General features: G+C 40.9%; 4 protein-coding genes and 1 non-coding gene across 5 annotated transcripts; 3 read left to right on the forward strand and 2 right to left on the reverse strand.

Moving 5' to 3' along the window:
- The first annotated feature begins 6,795 nt into the window (after positions 1-6,795).
- Positions 6,796-7,926, forward strand: LOC133741254 (glutathione S-transferase-like). Its single transcript, XM_062169187.1, has 3 exons — positions 6,796-7,049; positions 7,133-7,181; positions 7,281-7,926. The coding sequence occupies exons 1-3, from the start codon at positions 6,900-6,902 to the stop codon at positions 7,724-7,726; spliced, it is 645 nt and encodes a 214-aa protein (XP_062025171.1). The 5' UTR covers positions 6,796-6,899; the 3' UTR covers positions 7,727-7,926.
- LOC133741251 (pentatricopeptide repeat-containing protein At5g43790-like) lies at positions 7,843-9,807 on the reverse strand. Its single transcript, XM_062169184.1, has 2 exons — positions 8,249-9,807; positions 7,843-7,983 (listed from the first exon to the last, which is right to left on the reverse strand). The coding sequence occupies exon 1, from the start codon at positions 9,670-9,672 to the stop codon at positions 8,272-8,274; it is 1,401 nt and encodes a 466-aa protein (XP_062025168.1). The 5' UTR covers positions 9,673-9,807; the 3' UTR covers positions 7,843-7,983; positions 8,249-8,271.
- On the reverse strand, positions 9,771-9,841 carry TRNAG-CCC (transfer RNA glycine (anticodon CCC)). Its single transcript has one exon. It is a non-coding gene; the product is annotated as a tRNA-Gly (tRNA).
- Positions 9,842-9,869: 28 nt separating this feature from the next.
- On the forward strand, positions 9,870-11,882 carry LOC133741253 (dephospho-CoA kinase). The gene is made up of 4 exons (XM_062169186.1): positions 9,870-9,990; positions 10,626-10,744; positions 10,851-10,996; positions 11,297-11,882. Exons 2-4 carry the CDS (start codon positions 10,637-10,639, stop codon positions 11,748-11,750), a joined length of 708 nt encoding a protein of 235 aa, XP_062025170.1. The 5' UTR covers positions 9,870-9,990; positions 10,626-10,636; the 3' UTR covers positions 11,751-11,882.
- A 2,167-nt stretch (positions 11,883-14,049) lies between these two features.
- On the forward strand, positions 14,050-15,565 carry LOC133741252 (heavy metal-associated isoprenylated plant protein 36-like). The gene is made up of 3 exons (XM_062169185.1): positions 14,050-14,218; positions 14,325-14,400; positions 14,555-15,565. The coding sequence occupies exons 1-3, from the start codon at positions 14,171-14,173 to the stop codon at positions 15,292-15,294; spliced, it is 864 nt and encodes a 287-aa protein (XP_062025169.1). The 5' UTR covers positions 14,050-14,170; the 3' UTR covers positions 15,295-15,565.
- The last annotated feature ends 438 nt before the right edge of the window (positions 15,566-16,003 follow it).

Consider the following 16,003-nt stretch of genomic DNA (forward strand, 5'->3'; position numbering starts at 1 on the left):
TCAGCCTTCCAGAGTTCCAGGCAGGGGCGTATCCAGTCCTAGGGCTGGCCAACCGAAAATGAAGAGTAAAAACCCCCAAGTATAGGTATTGCTAATATATCAGCTCCTCCAACCGAGTTCATCAGTTCCTCTTCCTCAGTTCCTCCAACCCGATTAGCTCCAGATTACCCACATAAAGGTACTTCTAATTTCATCTCTCCCAAGCCCCATTGATGGGTTTTGCTTACAATTGACTGTGAATGTCGTGGTAGTCATCTGGGTTTTTGCTTCTTCCATCTGTTTTTTGTGTTGTTTTGGCGCAAGCTGTTGCGTAAGTTAGTGTGGATTTTCGTGCGCCGGGAGTGGGTTTCTGATCTCAGTGTGGGTTTTGTAGGGAAGATATTGGCGGGGGAGATTGCTGAAGAAGAAGAAGAAGATGAGGTGTTGAATTCATGTCTGTCTCTGTTGTTGGGTGGAGGTCCGCTTCAATTGAAAGGTTGGAATATTATCATCACTTCATCTATCTTTATAATAATGATAAAGACTTTATTATGTGATGGGCTATTGAATATTGATAGATGATAATTGAGGCAAATGTCGTCGGTTTCATCACTATCCAGTCCATTCCTCTTGAGCTTCCAATTCCATCTAATCTTTCCTCCTTTCACTCCCTTCAAATAGTTCTCCATAACATAGTTGCACCGAAAAAAAAATTTGGGCTTCGCCCAAAAAAGACCATATTCAAGTTAGCCCACCCCATTTCCGAATCCTGGATCCGCCCCTAGCTTGGATGTTTAATTCAATAGAGTTGTTTATTTTCATACATGTGATCCATTGAATTAAATTTATGATAGGCATGTCTTGTGGGGAAGTTTGTTGTCTGGCTGATAGTGCTACTACACACACCATACTCCAAGATAGGAAGTATTTTGCAAACTTATTGCCTACTCATACCTCTGTGACAACTATATCAGGTCAATCCGACCAGATAGAGGGCCATGGCAAAGCCCATTTTATGTTGTCCAATGGTACTGAATTTACCATTAATAAGGCCTTATATTCTCCACGTTTCAGAAGAAAGTTATTGAGTTTTAAGGATATCCGAGCCAACGGTTATCACGTTGAAACCACTGAGGAAAAAGGAGTGGAATATCTTTGCATAACCTCCAATTTGTATGGCCGGAAGCGTACATTGGAGAAGCTAAAATGTCTTTCGAGTGGTCTCTACATGACTACCATAAGATCGATTGAGGCAAATCACATAACTTGCCAGAAGCTAACCAATTCGAGCAACTACTTGCTTTGACATAACCGCTTGGGACACCCAGGTCAAAGTATGATGCGCTGTATCCTAAATTCATCCCACGGGCATCCCCTTACCAATAAGAATCTTGTGTATAGTAACACATTATGCCAAGCTTGCTCATTGGAAAAATTCAATGTAAGACCATCATATGCAAAGACTGAAAAAGTAAGACTCCAATTTTTTCCTACAAAGGATACAAGGGGATATATGTGGACCTATCCAACCACCATGTGGACCATTTAAATATTTTATGGTTTTGGTTGATGCATCGACAAGGTGGTCACATGTTACACTATTGTCCATAAGAAATGCTGCGTTTGCTAAACTGTTTGCCCAGATTATCCAATAAAGTCCATAAGACTTGATAATGCTGGAGAGTTTACATCGAAATCTTTTGATGATTATTGCATGTCCCTTGGGATTAATGTTGAGCATCCAGTTCCCTATGTTCATACCCAGAATGGTCTCGCAGAAGCGTTCATTAAAAGATTACAAATGATCACACTGACCTTGGTAATGCGCACCAAGCTTCCAGTATCTGCGTGGGGCTATGCAATTTTGCATGCAGCTATGTTGGTCCGACTGAGGCCCATTGCCACCCAACCTTATTCCGGGTTACAGTTGGTGACTGGGTACGAACCTGATGTTTCGCACTTGCGCGTATTTGGGTGTGCAGTTTTCGTGCCAATTGTGCCGCCAAAAAGTACCAAAATGGGTCCTCAATGAAGGATGGACATATATGTAGGTTGTGAATCCCCATCCATTATATGCTTTTTATAGCCCTTGACAGGCGATCTCTTTACCGCTAGATTTGTGGATTGTCACTTTGATGAGACAGTCTTCCCGTCGTTAGGGGGAGATAAGAACGTTACCGTTCCTGATGAATGACGTGAATTGACGTGGAATGTCCCCACTATGTCTCATCTTGATCCCCGAACCGCACAGTGTGATAATGAAGTGCGGAAAATTCTAGATCTACAGAGTGTAGCCCAAAATATGCCGGACGCTTTCTCTGATCTAGCTAAAGTGACGAGATCACATATACCTGCTGCAAATGTGCCTGCAAGGATAGATGTCCCTGTTGGACGCGTCGTCCCAGATGGACGAGGTACGACTATGGCGGCTAACCAGTCACATGTCCCTGCCCAGAAGCGAGGTAGACCACTAGGTTCGAAGGATTCTTATCCCTGGAAGAGGGTAAAACTGGCACAAACGAATCCACTAGACATCGCGATCTCAACTAATCCATCTCACGAGATAATTCCGGATTATGGGTCTGTCCTAGAAGAGACGGCGTTGGTGGACGCTCCAACATCTGAACCCATTCCTGAGAATAGAGAAATCTCGGTAAATTATGCATGCTTAAGTGAGATCTGGAATCGGAATGAGATTATCATCGATGATATATTTGTATTCGCGGTAGCTACCGAAATTATAATTAGCGATGACATCGAACCTCGCTCCGTTGATGAATGTCAACGCAGAGACGACTGGCCAAAATGGAAAGAAGCAATCCAGGTCGAATTAGATTCCTTAGCAAAGAGAAAGGTGTTTGGGCCTGTCGTTCCCACACCTCCACATGTTAAACCTGTAGGATTTAAATGAGTATTTGTAAGGAAGCGTAATGAGAAAACGAGATTGTGAGATACAAGGCTCGTCTAGTGGCGCAAGGATTTTCTCAACGCCCTGGGATTGATTACAAGGAGACATATTCTCCCGTAATGGACGTCATAACGTTCCGCTACCTTATCAGTTTGGTAGTTTCTGAAAAACTGAGTATGCAGCTAATAGATGTGGTCACAGCTTATCTCTATGGGGATCTTGATACAGATATATATATATATATATATATATATATATATATATATATATATATATATATATATATGAAAGTTCCTGAAGGACTTAAGATACCCGATGCAAATAGTTCTAGACCACGGAACACGCTATCCATTCATTTGAGGCGTTCACTTTATGGATTAAAACAATCCGGACGGATGTGGTATAACTGTCTAAGTGAATATTTGATCGGGATGGGATATGTAAACAATGAACTATGCCCATGCGTGTTTATCAAGAAAACAAGTTCTGGACTTGCAATTGTGGCGGTCTATGTCGATGACATGAATCTGATTGGTACTCCTGAAGAGATCAAAGAAACCGCCAAGCACCTGAAGTCTGAATTCGCGATGAAAGATCTTGGGAGAACGAATTACTGCCTTGGCCTGGAGCTCAAGCACCGTGCTGATGGGATTCTACTTCATCAATCAAACTACATCCAGAAGATGTTAAGACATTTTAATGAGGATAAAGCGAAGCCCTCAAGCACTCCCATCGTTGTTTGAAGTCTAGATCCTAAAAGAGATCCGTTTCGTCCTGCAGATGATAACGAAGAGATATTGGCACCAGAAGTCCCATACCTAAGTGCAATAGGCGCATTATTGTACTTGGCTCAATGCACTAGACCAGACATTTCATTTTCTATGAACTTGTTAGCTAGATATAGCTCTGCGCCAACACGCCGCCACTAGAATGACATAAAAGACATTTTTCGCTACCTTAGAGGTACAACTGATATGGGCTTATTCTATCCCTATGCATCAAGAAATGGATCAAACCCCCTTGATCCTCAGAATGATGCTCGCCTTGTTGGATATGCTGATGCAGGCTATCTATCAGACCCGCACAAGGTGCGTTCCCAAACTGGTTATGTCTTTACCATTGGGAATACTGCAATTTCTTGGAGGTCTACAAAACAGACTATTGTTGCTACCTCTTCAAATCATGATGAGATTCTAGCTCTTCACGAAGCAGTACGTGAATGTATATGGTTGAGAGCCATCACAAAGCATGTTTGAAGCACATGTGGACTGTATTCCACCACTAATGAACCAACTACTATCCACGAGGATAATGCTGCTTGCATTGAGCAAATGAAGACGGGTTTCATCAAAGGAGACAACACCAAACATATTGCACCAAAGTTCTTCTTTAATCAGCAACAACAGGAGCATCAGAAGATTAAAGTCAAGCAGATTCGATCTGAAGACAATCGTGCAGACCTCTTTACCAAGTCATTACCAAAGTCTACATTCCAGAAGCATGTACAAGGTATTGGTCTACGTAAATTATATGAATTACCTAACATGTAATTTTCAGGGGGAGTCGAAATCAGGGGAAGTATCCCGAAGCATACACACTTGACCATCGTGTACTCTTTTTGTCCTTCGTCCAGGGTTATTTTGTCCCACTGGGTTTTGTTACCTGGCAAGGTTTTGACGAGGCACATCTTTGGCATGGTCACCCCACTTACTGCATCTTGAAGATGCTTTGATTTGACATATATGCGTTTGCTCATCTTTTTCCTTCGACCACGGGTTTTTTCCCACTGGGTTTACCGGGTAAGGTTTTGGTGCAGCAACTCTAATGCATCCCTCTCGTAGACATACTACCTACTTATGATGTTGATAAGAAGACTTCACATATCTCTGTTGTGATACGACTACTCCACATTCAGGCGCGTTGTGCTCTTTTTCTCCTTTGACTAAGGTTGTTTTTCCCACATGGTTTTTTTTAGTACTTGGCAGGGTTTTTAACGAGGCAACTTAGAAGCGCCCAGCCTAGGCAACACTTTTGACATGAAGTATCCAAGGGGGAGTGTTGTAAATAGTTATGGCTAAATCATGTAAATAGATGTAGAGTGATATGTGCTTTTCACTATAGATTAGTGATTGATAGAATTGTGTATAGGAGTAATTGACGTTGCTATTAAACGTTGCCTTTTCTTATACACCATGTACTCCTATATAAACCTCCTCATGGTGAGATAAAATAACACACACTCCATCTCTATGCATCCAAACTCTCTCTCTTTCTGTAACACTAGCATTTTCATTTACAACAAAACATTCCTTTTGAGTTATTTTATGTAATTTATAAATACATTAAACTATTTAATCTTCATTTAAAAAATAATATAAATTCAAAATTAGCTAAAATAGAGAGTACTGATACAGACGTATTTCTAAAGTGACTAGCCAAAATGACTTTTTAGCTACTTTGGCTAAAATTTGACTCAAAAATGGCTAGCATTGCTAAAGATGCTCTAACACCGCAAAATATAAAAATTATAAGAAGATAGTTGAACGCCTGCACCCTAACCAGAAACATATGTGCATTGCAACCCAGCTTCAAGAACATTTGAAATAGAAATGCGCCTAGAAGAGGCATGTGAAACTACCGGGTAACTGCTCAAGATGCTGCGTGTTGGATAGCCGAAAGCATGAAGGGGAAAATGCTGCGTCTTGGATTCTCAGGTACTATTCTTGATATTTAATCATTGATCTCTTTAATCATTTTCAGGTACTGTTCTATATTAAAAAAAAAAATAACGATCTAAAGCGACTGCTACGTGCTTCACGCGCCCCTAAATACAGAGGTTTTCTCTTCCTGTTTCGATCGTGCTCGTCCGACAGCGCGCGGAGGCTGGACTGGCCTTTGGCCTTCCTGCCGTCTGTTCTACTGCTGGACAGGTGATGAATGTTAGGGCTTGGTGCAGCTTCCTAGAGACTGTGGCTACTCAAAGTTTTGGCAGATGGTTCGGTGGTGTTCTGTTTCCTCTTTCTTTTCACACACAGTGGTCGATGTTCGATTTCGGTGATGTGGGCGATGGATTGGGATGGGCGGCGGTTGGATCCCAATCTGCTTTCCTTCCAAGTGTTGTTGCCGACTTTTATTGGTGGCTTCGATCTAGTTTTTGGGTGAACCCTTGTCAGGTTTTGCTTGGTTTCCAGTTGAAGCTCTTGCTGGTCGGCGACACTCCGTTGACGGCATCCGAGATTGGCAACGACGTGGTTCGGGTGGTGCGACGTGGTTCGGGTGGTGCGACGTGGTTCTGGCGGTGCTGATTTTGGCGGCAGCGGCGGCACTGGGTTGTGCACGTGTGGCTGTTGTACGAAGGATTGGGGCGGGGCCTGTTGGGACGGTCTGCTGGGTTTTGAGCCCATTGTTTCTTTGGGCTGCTTCTGAGGCTTAGGGATTGGGGCTGGGGTTTTGTGCCCTAGGCCTATTTTATTTCTCGTTTTTTCGGGATCCTATGTTAGTAGCTTAGTTTACTTTCAATAATTCCCTAAGTTTTTAGGGACCATAGCTTTGGTACTTTGCCTACAGAATGATCGTTGGTTCTACACATCTAGGTGCAAAGTTCTTTGGTGTACCGTAATTGAACGCATTGGCACGGGGAACTTTGTCTGCTATTATTTTAGTTTAGAATTATGTTATTCTACTAGGCTTCTGAAAAGGAGCGGAATTATTTCAAGTGTAATGATACCTATCATCTCTAGTAGGAACTATGTACTGTGTCATTCTGACCTGTATTACTATGAATGAAACCATTATGTTTAACTCAAAAAAAATAAAAATTTCAGGTACTGTTCTTGATATTTAATCATTTTCAGGCCACCAAAGGATGTTGAAAGGCATATTGATCATTGATCTCTTTTCCTAGCTTATTTTATAAATATAAGGCCATATGTCAAAAGTTTCATAGCACAGACCAAATCAAAGCACATCTTTTTCTCAGTTCATCTTCCAAACCAAACACAGCCCCATAATCATGGCCGGCATCAAACTCCATGGAAACGCTCTCTCAACGGCGGCATCGCGAGTTTTGCCTGCCCTCTATGAGAAAGAGGTTGAATTCGAGCTTGTTCCGATAGACATGATAGCTGGTGAACATAAAAAGGAGTCCTTCCTTGCCCTTAATGTAAGTCTCATGAAATGAATATAGAATTGCTTTGACATATTGTCTCTTTTGTTCTTACATTTCTTTGTTTGAATTCAATCCAGCCATTTGGTCAAGTTCCCGCTTTTGAAGACGGAGATCTTCAGCTCTTCGGTAAGTTTGTATTTGGCTTAGCCACATCAAATCCACACAGCATGTCAGCATATATAAAATTGTGCTTATGAATGTGAGATGCCACCTTGTGAAATGCAGAATCAAGAGCAATTACACAATACATTGCCCGTGAGTACGCTTCAAAGGGAACCCCGCTGATATTCCCAGACTCGAAGACGATGGCAATTCTATCAGTGTGGGCAGAGGTGGAGGCTCATACGTTCGACCCACCAGCCTCAAAACTGAAAGATGAGCTGGCTATGAAGCCTTTCCTAGGCTTGGCCACAGACTTCGCAGTTGTGGAGGAATTTGAAGCTAAGTTGGGTAAAATTCTCGATGTCTATGAAACTCGTCTCGGCCAATCGAAATACTTGGGAGGTGATTGCTTCAGCTTGGCAGATCTTCACCACCTTCCAATAATACACTACTTGATGGGAACACAAGCCAAGAAGCTGTTCGAGTGCCGCCCAAATGTTAGCGCATGGGTAGCTGATATCACAGCAAGGCCTGCTTGGAAAAAAGTCGTTGCCATGAGAGCTTACTAAAGACTGCTGTAGATCACTACTGAACAGTCGCATATCTTCAATGTTTACCTATATATCCTGGCATCATATGTTTGGCCTTTTCATTTCCTCCAATAAGTTGCACAAGACTCTGCTGTTTTTATAACTCGTTGTTTTACGCCTTTGACCTTTTGTCTCGTCTTCAATGCGAAATTTGATGCCTTCTGCATTTTCTTTGACAATTTCTTTTGGGTGTTTGAAGTTTGTGTTTGCCATTTACCCGTGCTACAGGCTGAGTACTGCAAATTCACCGCCCAATAAACTTATTGCAATGAGTAAAACAGAAACATTCCAATTCAATAATGGAAACTGCTGATAGGCACAGAGAGAATTCCACGAATTGTGTAGAAAATCAGAGAATCAACAATGATGATATTTTGTGTATTTTAAGATTACAATAATGAGAGAGTTCAGGTTTGGCTTGACACACTTGTACTTAATCCATTAACAGAAACATGGATACTACTGAATAACAACTGCCATAGTAAAAGGGGTTATGCTTACTTTGCTTGTAAATGCAATCCGACTTATTGCGCTACCAGTTGATCAACTTGGTCAAAGGGTTTGCATTCCGTCGAGCTACAACCCAAGTCTTTCTTAAGGTCTCTCTCTTTCATCATCGCCCTCACTTTCTCAACATCATCCCATCTACCCATCTCGGCATACAAATTCGACAGCAAGATATAGTAAGCACTATTCCCCGGCTCCAGTTCAACAAGCTTTGTAGCTGCAAACTCACTCAACTCCAAGTCCCCATAAGTTTTACCAGCAGCCAGCAATGACCCCAACATAGCTTTACTAGGCTCATAAGGCATCTCTCTTAAGCATTTGAAAGCATCTTCAAGACACCCGGCACGAGCCAAGAGGTCAATCATACAAGCATAATGCTTGACGCTCGGCAAAAATCCATACTTCCCATTGCTCAAGGAACTAAAAATTTGTCTACCAACATCTACCAACCCCGAGTGACTACAAGCAGAAAGCAGTTCCACCAAAGTCACTTCGTCTGCACCGAACCCTTCTTGTTCCATCCTCCCAAACCACCAAACTGCCTCCTCGCCGCTCTTGGCAAGAGCAAACCCCTTGATTAGTGCATTCCAAGTAAATGTGTTCTTCTCTTCCATCCTATCGAAAACAGCCAAAGCCTCCTCAGTTTTCCCACATGTTCCATACAAATCAATCAGCGCTGTTCCCAATTTCACATCCAACTCCCATCCCTCCCTCCTTATGCATTCATGAATCCACACCCCCATCTCAAGCGCCCCGAAACTCGCACACGCAGCCAAAGCATTCACCATGGTCACAGCATTCGGCACCACACCCGCATACTGCATCTGCTCGAAAGCAATCAACGCATCGTCATACTTCCCCAAGTTCCGGTACCCCTTAATCAAACCGGTCCACGACACAACATCTCTCTGAGGCATTTCATCAAACACCTTCCGACATAGGTCCATCCGGCCACACGAAGCGTACAAATCCAAAGCCGAGTTCTGGACGTAGATATCACACCAGTGACCCAATTTGACGACATGGGTATGCAAGCATTGCCCTTGTGTGAGGTCCCGGCCGTCGGACAAGGACTTGAACAGAACAGGAAATGTGTAGTGATTGGGAGAAATGGAGGTTTTGCGCATGTGGGTGTATATAGAGAGAGGGACGTGAGGGATGTGGGAATGAGAGAAGGCTCTGATGAGGGAGTTGCAGGTGAAGACATGGGGGTTTGGGAGCTGGGTGAGTAAGTGAAGGTGGGCCAAGTGGAGGAGGCCCAGGGTTTTACAGGCGGTGATGAAGGTGGAGGCGACGGTGGTGATTGAGTGGAGGTTTTGGGTGATGAGCTGGGCTTGGATTTGATGGATGTGAGTGATGGAGGAGCAGTTGGGTAGGAGTGAGAGGAGTCTGGTGGTTGTGACGTTCAACTGCGACATGGAATTTGAGAACAGAGAGCAAAAGAACGAAGGGAAAGAAAGGGTTTTAGTGGTGGCGCGCAATAGGGTTTTTGTTTTTAAAATTTGTCAAAAAGAAATGCGCATCCAGGGAATCGAACCCTGGTCAGTACCGTGGGAGGGTACTATGATACCACTACACCAGATGCGCTTGTTGGTGAAGGTCGTGAACAGGAGTTATTTAATGTTAGACTGAAAATACAAAGTTGACGAGTTTTAAAGGAAGCATGAGACTGGAAAAACCCAGTTGAACTACTACTGTTGGATGCTTGCTGGTTTCTGGTTTCTCTTGAATAAACAGTAAGTGTTTAATTTCAATATCATCTAGAATCTGCATCATTCCCTCAAATATTTATGCTTAATTTGCTATTGAATTTTAAGTATTGTTGTTAATCTTTGATGGGAGATATAGAATTTTCTTTTCTCTGGGTATGTGTAAAGCTTTAGAATTGAGGTACCTTTTGCTTCTTTGTTGTTTCCCATTATTGTTTTTGGCTGAATTTGGAATGAAATTAGTTGACTTTTTCTGTTTCTGGGCAGAAACTTATACATGTGCAAAGGTTATGATTCATATTTACTAGTTCTTTAGTCGTAGACCTCATTTTGAGACCATAAGCTTTCTTGGGATAGTTTTTATGCTTGTGGTTTGATGGAGGATGATGATAATGTGGCGGATGCTTGATGATGAAAATAAATCAACAATAAGAGGAGTAAAAGAAATCTGGGAAATTAGGCCTTTGTCCAAAAAGTTTTGCCTTTTTGTTTTGGTGATGAAAAATTTTGCCTTTTGTTCTTCCCATTTGCGGTCAAGTGCTCTTATTGAGTGTAGCAAATTTAAATACCTCAGAAATTAGTGTAATGAAAGTAATTTTCTTACTGGAATTAGTTAAAGTCAGGAACTTTGTTAATCACTGTTCTTTGATCTTTCTGAGTAGACCTAAGAAGAATGAGGATAGTGGGACTGACGGGTGGGATTTCGTCTGGGAAGAGCACTGTCTCAAATCTCTTCAAGGCCCATGACATTCCTGTTGTTGACGCCGATCTTGTGGCTCGAGTAAGTGATGAGCAAAAGCTGAAGCATACTAATTTAGACAGTTATAAAAAAATATGTGAATCAGTTGTCTTTAGGTCTTTCATGGACTAAGTATGTTTGGTTTCAGGATGTATTGAAGAAGGGAACTGGTGGATGGAAAAAGGTTGTTTCAGCATTTGGACAGGGCATTTTGCAACCTGATGGAGAAGTTGATAGGCCTAAACTAGGGCAAATTGTATTCTCTAATCCCGAGAAGCGTCAACTTTTGAATCGGTATGTACCTTCTCACAAATTGCATAATTTTATTATGTGATCTCACTGAGAGTATCTCTTTGTAACACTATTAGTTGTAAACAAGCGCATTATCTGTAAACTGTTCTAAATTATACCTGGTATGGTGGAGCAAATCATACAGTTTTACAAATTTACATGGTCACCATTTGATCTACTGATTGCTTGCTGAATGTTGGTGATTTTTATTTCGGTTAATGTCTGGATAATGTATTGGAGTGCCTTATAATACAAATTACATGCCTCTATCAACTTTAATGTCTAGATTTTATCTTTTTGTAGACTACTGGCTCCTTACATATCATCTGGAATCTTTTGGGCAATTTCGAAGCTATGGTTGAAGGGGTTTAAGGTTATTGTTCTTGATGTCCCTCTATTGTTTGAGGCCAAGATGGACAGATGGACAAAGCCCATTATTGTTGTATGGGTCGATCCTGAAACACAGCTCCAGAGACTCATGTCGAGGGACAGAACAAGTGAGGATGATGCTCGAAACAGAATAAATGCTCAGATGTCACTCGATTTAAAGAGGACTAAGGCAGACATAGTGATTGATAACACTGGATCACAAGAGGATTTGAAAGAGAAGTTTAAGAGTGTGCTATTTGAGGTCACAAAGCCCTTGACATGGACTGAATTTTGGCTTTCTCGACAAGGTGCTTCATCTGCTCTTGTCTCCATTATCATAGGTGTTCTTTTGTTCAGAAAAGTTTATAACAGTGATAGTAAATTATAGCAACCTTGGAGTTGTGCTTGTTGAGATATTGATCTAAATCTCCCTCTCTGTGGTAGTTGATAAGAGAAGAACTTCACTGTGTTTGTAATGAAGAATGATTATATGCATTTACAATCTAAAATTATTGCAAAAGGTCTTCAGTTTCCTAAATTTCTAGGTTATATTTCTGTTTATAGTAGAAACTAGTTTATGTGTTATATGAAGAAGGCTCATTTGGTCATTGAACTTCCTGGGAGTAGGTTTATTTAGACTACTTGCAAGTGCATATCAAGGTTTATTTAGATCTCTTATTTCTTTAAAGTCCCGTGAACCTTAGCTTGTAAGTGGAGAGAATGGTAATATTTATGGATCTAGGAGCCAAAGGTGGGAAGAAGGACTCCCCAGTAGCCGACTTTAACTTGACTGTTGAAATGTCAAGGTGCTCGGGTTCAAAAGAGAGTCTAGTCATTTTGCTGATATTTTGGGCTGCTTGAGGATGTTTTAACCATTTATTCATTTCTTTTCGAGTTTAGATGTCTATTTGGATCTTTAGTCATAATGACCCCTGTTGTATTCCAAAAAAAATAATAATAATAAAGCAAGAGCTGTTGTGAGTGCCAAGTGCAGTCACAAGTCACTCCAGTGATCTAGACCTGGAAAAACATTGGCTTATACAAAGTGCAGATAAGTGAAGCCCAATTACATTGTTGTCTGCTGTGACAATATTGAAGTTTTGTGTTGAAATGATATTGACCTCTACATTTGCCTTTTATCTCTTTGAGCAAAAGTGCTGCCACTGTTTAGTAGTAATCTTTAATCTTTTCATCTGCTCCAGTTGCGTTTGAGAATGATCGTTGTTATCTTTTTGCCTTTGTATTTTCAAGGACACATACTGCTGGCAAGCACATTAATTGCTAACTACTAGCTGTTTTTCCATTGTAAAGCTGCTTTCTGCTCCCATTTGATAAAAGGAAGGCATTTATTTGCAGTTACTGTAGCTTGTACCATGCATATATTATTTAAGAAAGTGGTATATATATTAGTTTAAGTTCCAAAATTCTCAATCATCGAATACTTTGTTTGGAAAGAGGAAGTCCCGTATATAGACTACAGACTTTTTAATTGTCAATTAGGTTTGAAAATTATTGCTGGTATAAGGTCATGAAGATACAGTTACATTGTCAAACAATTCCGGTTGCTTTTTCTTTGTTCTAGTTTACTAGTTACCTGGTAATAGTCCAAAAATCCATCAAATTTGATTGAAACTTTGAAAGCAACGCAAGGGAAGTTGCCTTAGTCTTTTCAAATTCAGTTGCTTTTTTGCCTCGACATTTCACCAATCCATCTGCAGATGAATATGTTACTGTAGGTTAGTGCATTGTCATAGTTGCTAGAGCTATTTACATCAATTTCCTAGTCAATTAGGTTTAAATGATTCTTGCTGGTATAAGGTCATGAAGATACAGTTACATTGTTAAACAGTTTGGATGCTTTTTCTTCGTTCTAGTTTACTAGTTACCTGGTAATAGTCCAAAAATCCTTCAAAAGTTGATTGGAACTTTGAAAGCAATGCAAAGGATGTTGCCTTTGTCTTTTCAAACTCAGTTACTTTTTCACCTGGACATTTAACTAAATCATCTGTAGATGAACATGTTACTGTATGTTAGTGCATTATAGAAGTTGCTAGAGCTATTTACTTCAATTTATAACACTATTCTGATTAGTTCAAAGTTGAAGGGCGATAGTTACTGCTCTCGTTCCTTCTTTGATTGCTTAGAACCTTCTAGGCCTCCTAACATAGATTGATTAGATGATTGGATGAGCCCATCATCATTTTGGTGGTAGGTTATGCTTTGGCCCCATCTGGATCAATTATCAGTACCACACCAGAATACCAGTAAAAAAGTGATGATTAAAGCCTAGAAGTAAAGACCGTCTGATCATCTAGGTAAGTAGGTAACTGCAAAAGATGCATGAAAAGCCAATAAAGGTTGAGTAAAGCCACAAGAGGACCCCCTCACCCCACATTTCCCTTGGTACAAAAGTAGTGATCATCAATCAAAAGCTCTGGTCACTTATCCACGGGCAGAGTTAGAGTTGGATTGATGATATCTGGAACTGTAAATTGTAAATTTTGCCATCATGATATTTCACCTACAAATTCAAACCCATGTTTGAGTGTGAGTTTGTGAATGATTGCCTGCAGTCAATTCTAGTTGAGCTTGTTCAGTTATAGATTGCTGATGTGTGAGAGATGTAGTGGTTCATTAGGTGTGAAGGTGATGTGGCATCCACACCAGATGCCTTTGCTTTTCTTCCACTTTTTAGAGCTGACTCTCTATATTCCTTCCTCAAGCCTCAGCTTACACAACACACTCTAAGCTATCTTTCATTTCCTTCCTCTCCACTTCCATCAACTTTCTCTCTCTCTCTTCTCTCACATGGCAACAAAACCAGCTGAAGAACCTCCTGGATCCTTGAAATACCAGGTAAATAATAGTGAAAGGTCTTGATTTTCTTCATGAATTACAATATTATCTTGGTCTCAAACTGTTCCGAACTAACCAAATCCATACGATCTCCTCTGATTTACAGACATGGGTGTTGAAAGTCTCGATTCATTGTGAAGGCTGCAAAAGGAAAGTCAAGAAAGTTCTTCAAAGCATTGAAGGCAAGTACATAGTTATGCTTACTTGTGTGTTAGTGGATTTATGCGATCATCATATAGTTGAGTGTTCACTCCTGCTTTAGTGGATTCATATGATCCTTATATAAATATCTATAATCAGTTCATAATTAATGAATTTTTCATGAATTGTCCACAGGGGTTTACACTATTGCGATTGATTCTCAGCAGCACAAGGTCACAGTGACTGGCAACGTGGGGGCAGAGACCTTACTCAAGAAGCTGTTGAAGTCGGGCAAGCACGCCGAGCTCTGGCCAGAACCTAAGAAGGGGAAGAAGTCCAAGAAGAAGAAAGATAATGGGGAAGCAGATGGTGAGAATGGTGATGAAGCGAAAAATTCTGCTGAGAAAAACCAACAAGCTGATGAAAATGGTGGTGATGATGCTGATGATGATGACGGTGAGTCAGACAAAGAGGATGGGAATCAAAACAATGAAGCTGGTGGAGAACAAAGTGCTGGTGCTGGTGCTTCAACTGGAGCCAAAAAGAAGAAGAAGAAAAAGAAGAAGAAAGCGCAAAACGGGAATCCTCCTAATGCTGGCACTGGTATCCCCAGTGAGCATTTAGGTGATGCTCATCCGGCGGGTGCTAATGGGCCGCCTATGGTTGGTCCAGACATTTCTCACCCAATGGCTGCCATGAATCTCGGCCCACCGATCCAACATGTATACCCGGGTCCATACCCGCCACCGATGTATTATCAGCCTCCGGCCGCATATGGTCTAAGTTACAGTACGACGTATCCGAGCTCAAGTGCTTCATATTTTACCCCTGCTATGCATGAAAACACGTACTATCACCCGGACATCTACTCGCCCTCTGATCCTGTTGATTCGTTTACGGACGATGATGAAGAAAGTGGCTGCTACATTATGTGAAAATGTTGGGCAATATTAAGAGTATCTATAGTGTGTTGTGAGGAAAGGGGAGGCTTAACTTTGTACAATGTACTGGTTAAGGTATGAAATGGTTGAGCTTAGTGTATTTAGGATTAGGGGGAAAATAACAAGGGCTTGTAATGGGTTTGGTCTCTTATGTATTAGTTGTTTAGCTATTTTTGCACTACTTTGTGTTTGACCAGCCAATAGAATAGCCTTGTAATGTATTTTGCTATTTGTAGGACCTAAAAAATCTTCTTTTGCTCTCAAACTGATGTGTAAAGCAGTTTTTTTGTTATGCAAATCTCTCTCATCACTCTCTAAAATTTGGAAAGCTAGCTTCTTTTCAAGCCAAAGTTACTCAACAATCTTCAAGTTCCCAAATCAATTAGACTCTCAATAATTGTTAATATATATCCCAAATCCATGCTAGCTAGCTAGCTAGCTAGCTGTTGTTCATAGTTCCAACAATTTTAGTTTTCACTGGATTCTTGAATGAAAAGTATAGTCTTATGATGTAATGGTTTAATCTTCATATCATGATCTTTCCAAAAGAAACATGCTATATTGCTATCTCTCTTTTGATACAAATGTCTCTTTAGAAATCTTTGCCTTTCAATAATGTGGGGGATGTATATGTAGCAGCTAGTGTGGCACTTTGGACTGAAAGCTAGTACTTGACTGTCTTGTTGTAAGCTTTTCTTTTCTT

The sequence above is a fragment of the Rosa rugosa genome, chromosome 3 (genome assembly GCF_958449725.1).
Source record: "Rosa rugosa chromosome 3, drRosRugo1.1, whole genome shotgun sequence".
NCBI classification, from domain to species: domain Eukaryota; kingdom Viridiplantae; phylum Streptophyta; class Magnoliopsida; order Rosales; family Rosaceae; genus Rosa; species Rosa rugosa.

What these genes read in the sequence shown, in the direction of transcription:
- LOC133741251 (XM_062169184.1), bottom strand. Translation starts at nt 9,672, where the DNA reads ATGTCGCAGTTGAACGTCACAACCACCAGACTCCTCTCACTCCTACCC.
- LOC133741253 (XM_062169186.1), top strand. Translation starts at nt 10,637, where the DNA reads ATGAGGATAGTGGGACTGACGGGTGGGATTTCGTCTGGGAAGAGCACT. An exon ending in ACGCCGATCTTGTGGCTCGA is followed by an intron (nt 10,745 to 10,850) that starts GTAAGTGATGAG and finishes GTTTGGTTTCAG; the next exon opens with GATGTATTGAAGAAGGGAAC. An exon ending in AAGCGTCAACTTTTGAATCG is followed by an intron (nt 10,997 to 11,296) that starts GTATGTACCTTC and finishes ATCTTTTTGTAG; the next exon opens with ACTACTGGCTCCTTACATAT.
- LOC133741254 (XM_062169187.1), top strand. Translation starts at nt 6,900, where the DNA reads ATGGCCGGCATCAAACTCCATGGAAACGCTCTCTCAACGGCGGCATCG. An exon ending in AGTCCTTCCTTGCCCTTAAT is followed by an intron (nt 7,050 to 7,132) that starts GTAAGTCTCATG and finishes AATTCAATCCAG; the next exon opens with CCATTTGGTCAAGTTCCCGC. An exon ending in CGGAGATCTTCAGCTCTTCG is followed by an intron (nt 7,182 to 7,280) that starts GTAAGTTTGTAT and finishes TGTGAAATGCAG; the next exon opens with AATCAAGAGCAATTACACAA.
- LOC133741252 (XM_062169185.1), top strand. Translation starts at nt 14,171, where the DNA reads ATGGCAACAAAACCAGCTGAAGAACCTCCTGGATCCTTGAAATACCAG. An exon ending in CTGGATCCTTGAAATACCAG is followed by an intron (nt 14,219 to 14,324) that starts GTAAATAATAGT and finishes TCTGATTTACAG; the next exon opens with ACATGGGTGTTGAAAGTCTC. An exon ending in AGTTCTTCAAAGCATTGAAG is followed by an intron (nt 14,401 to 14,554) that starts GCAAGTACATAG and finishes AATTGTCCACAG; the next exon opens with GGGTTTACACTATTGCGATT.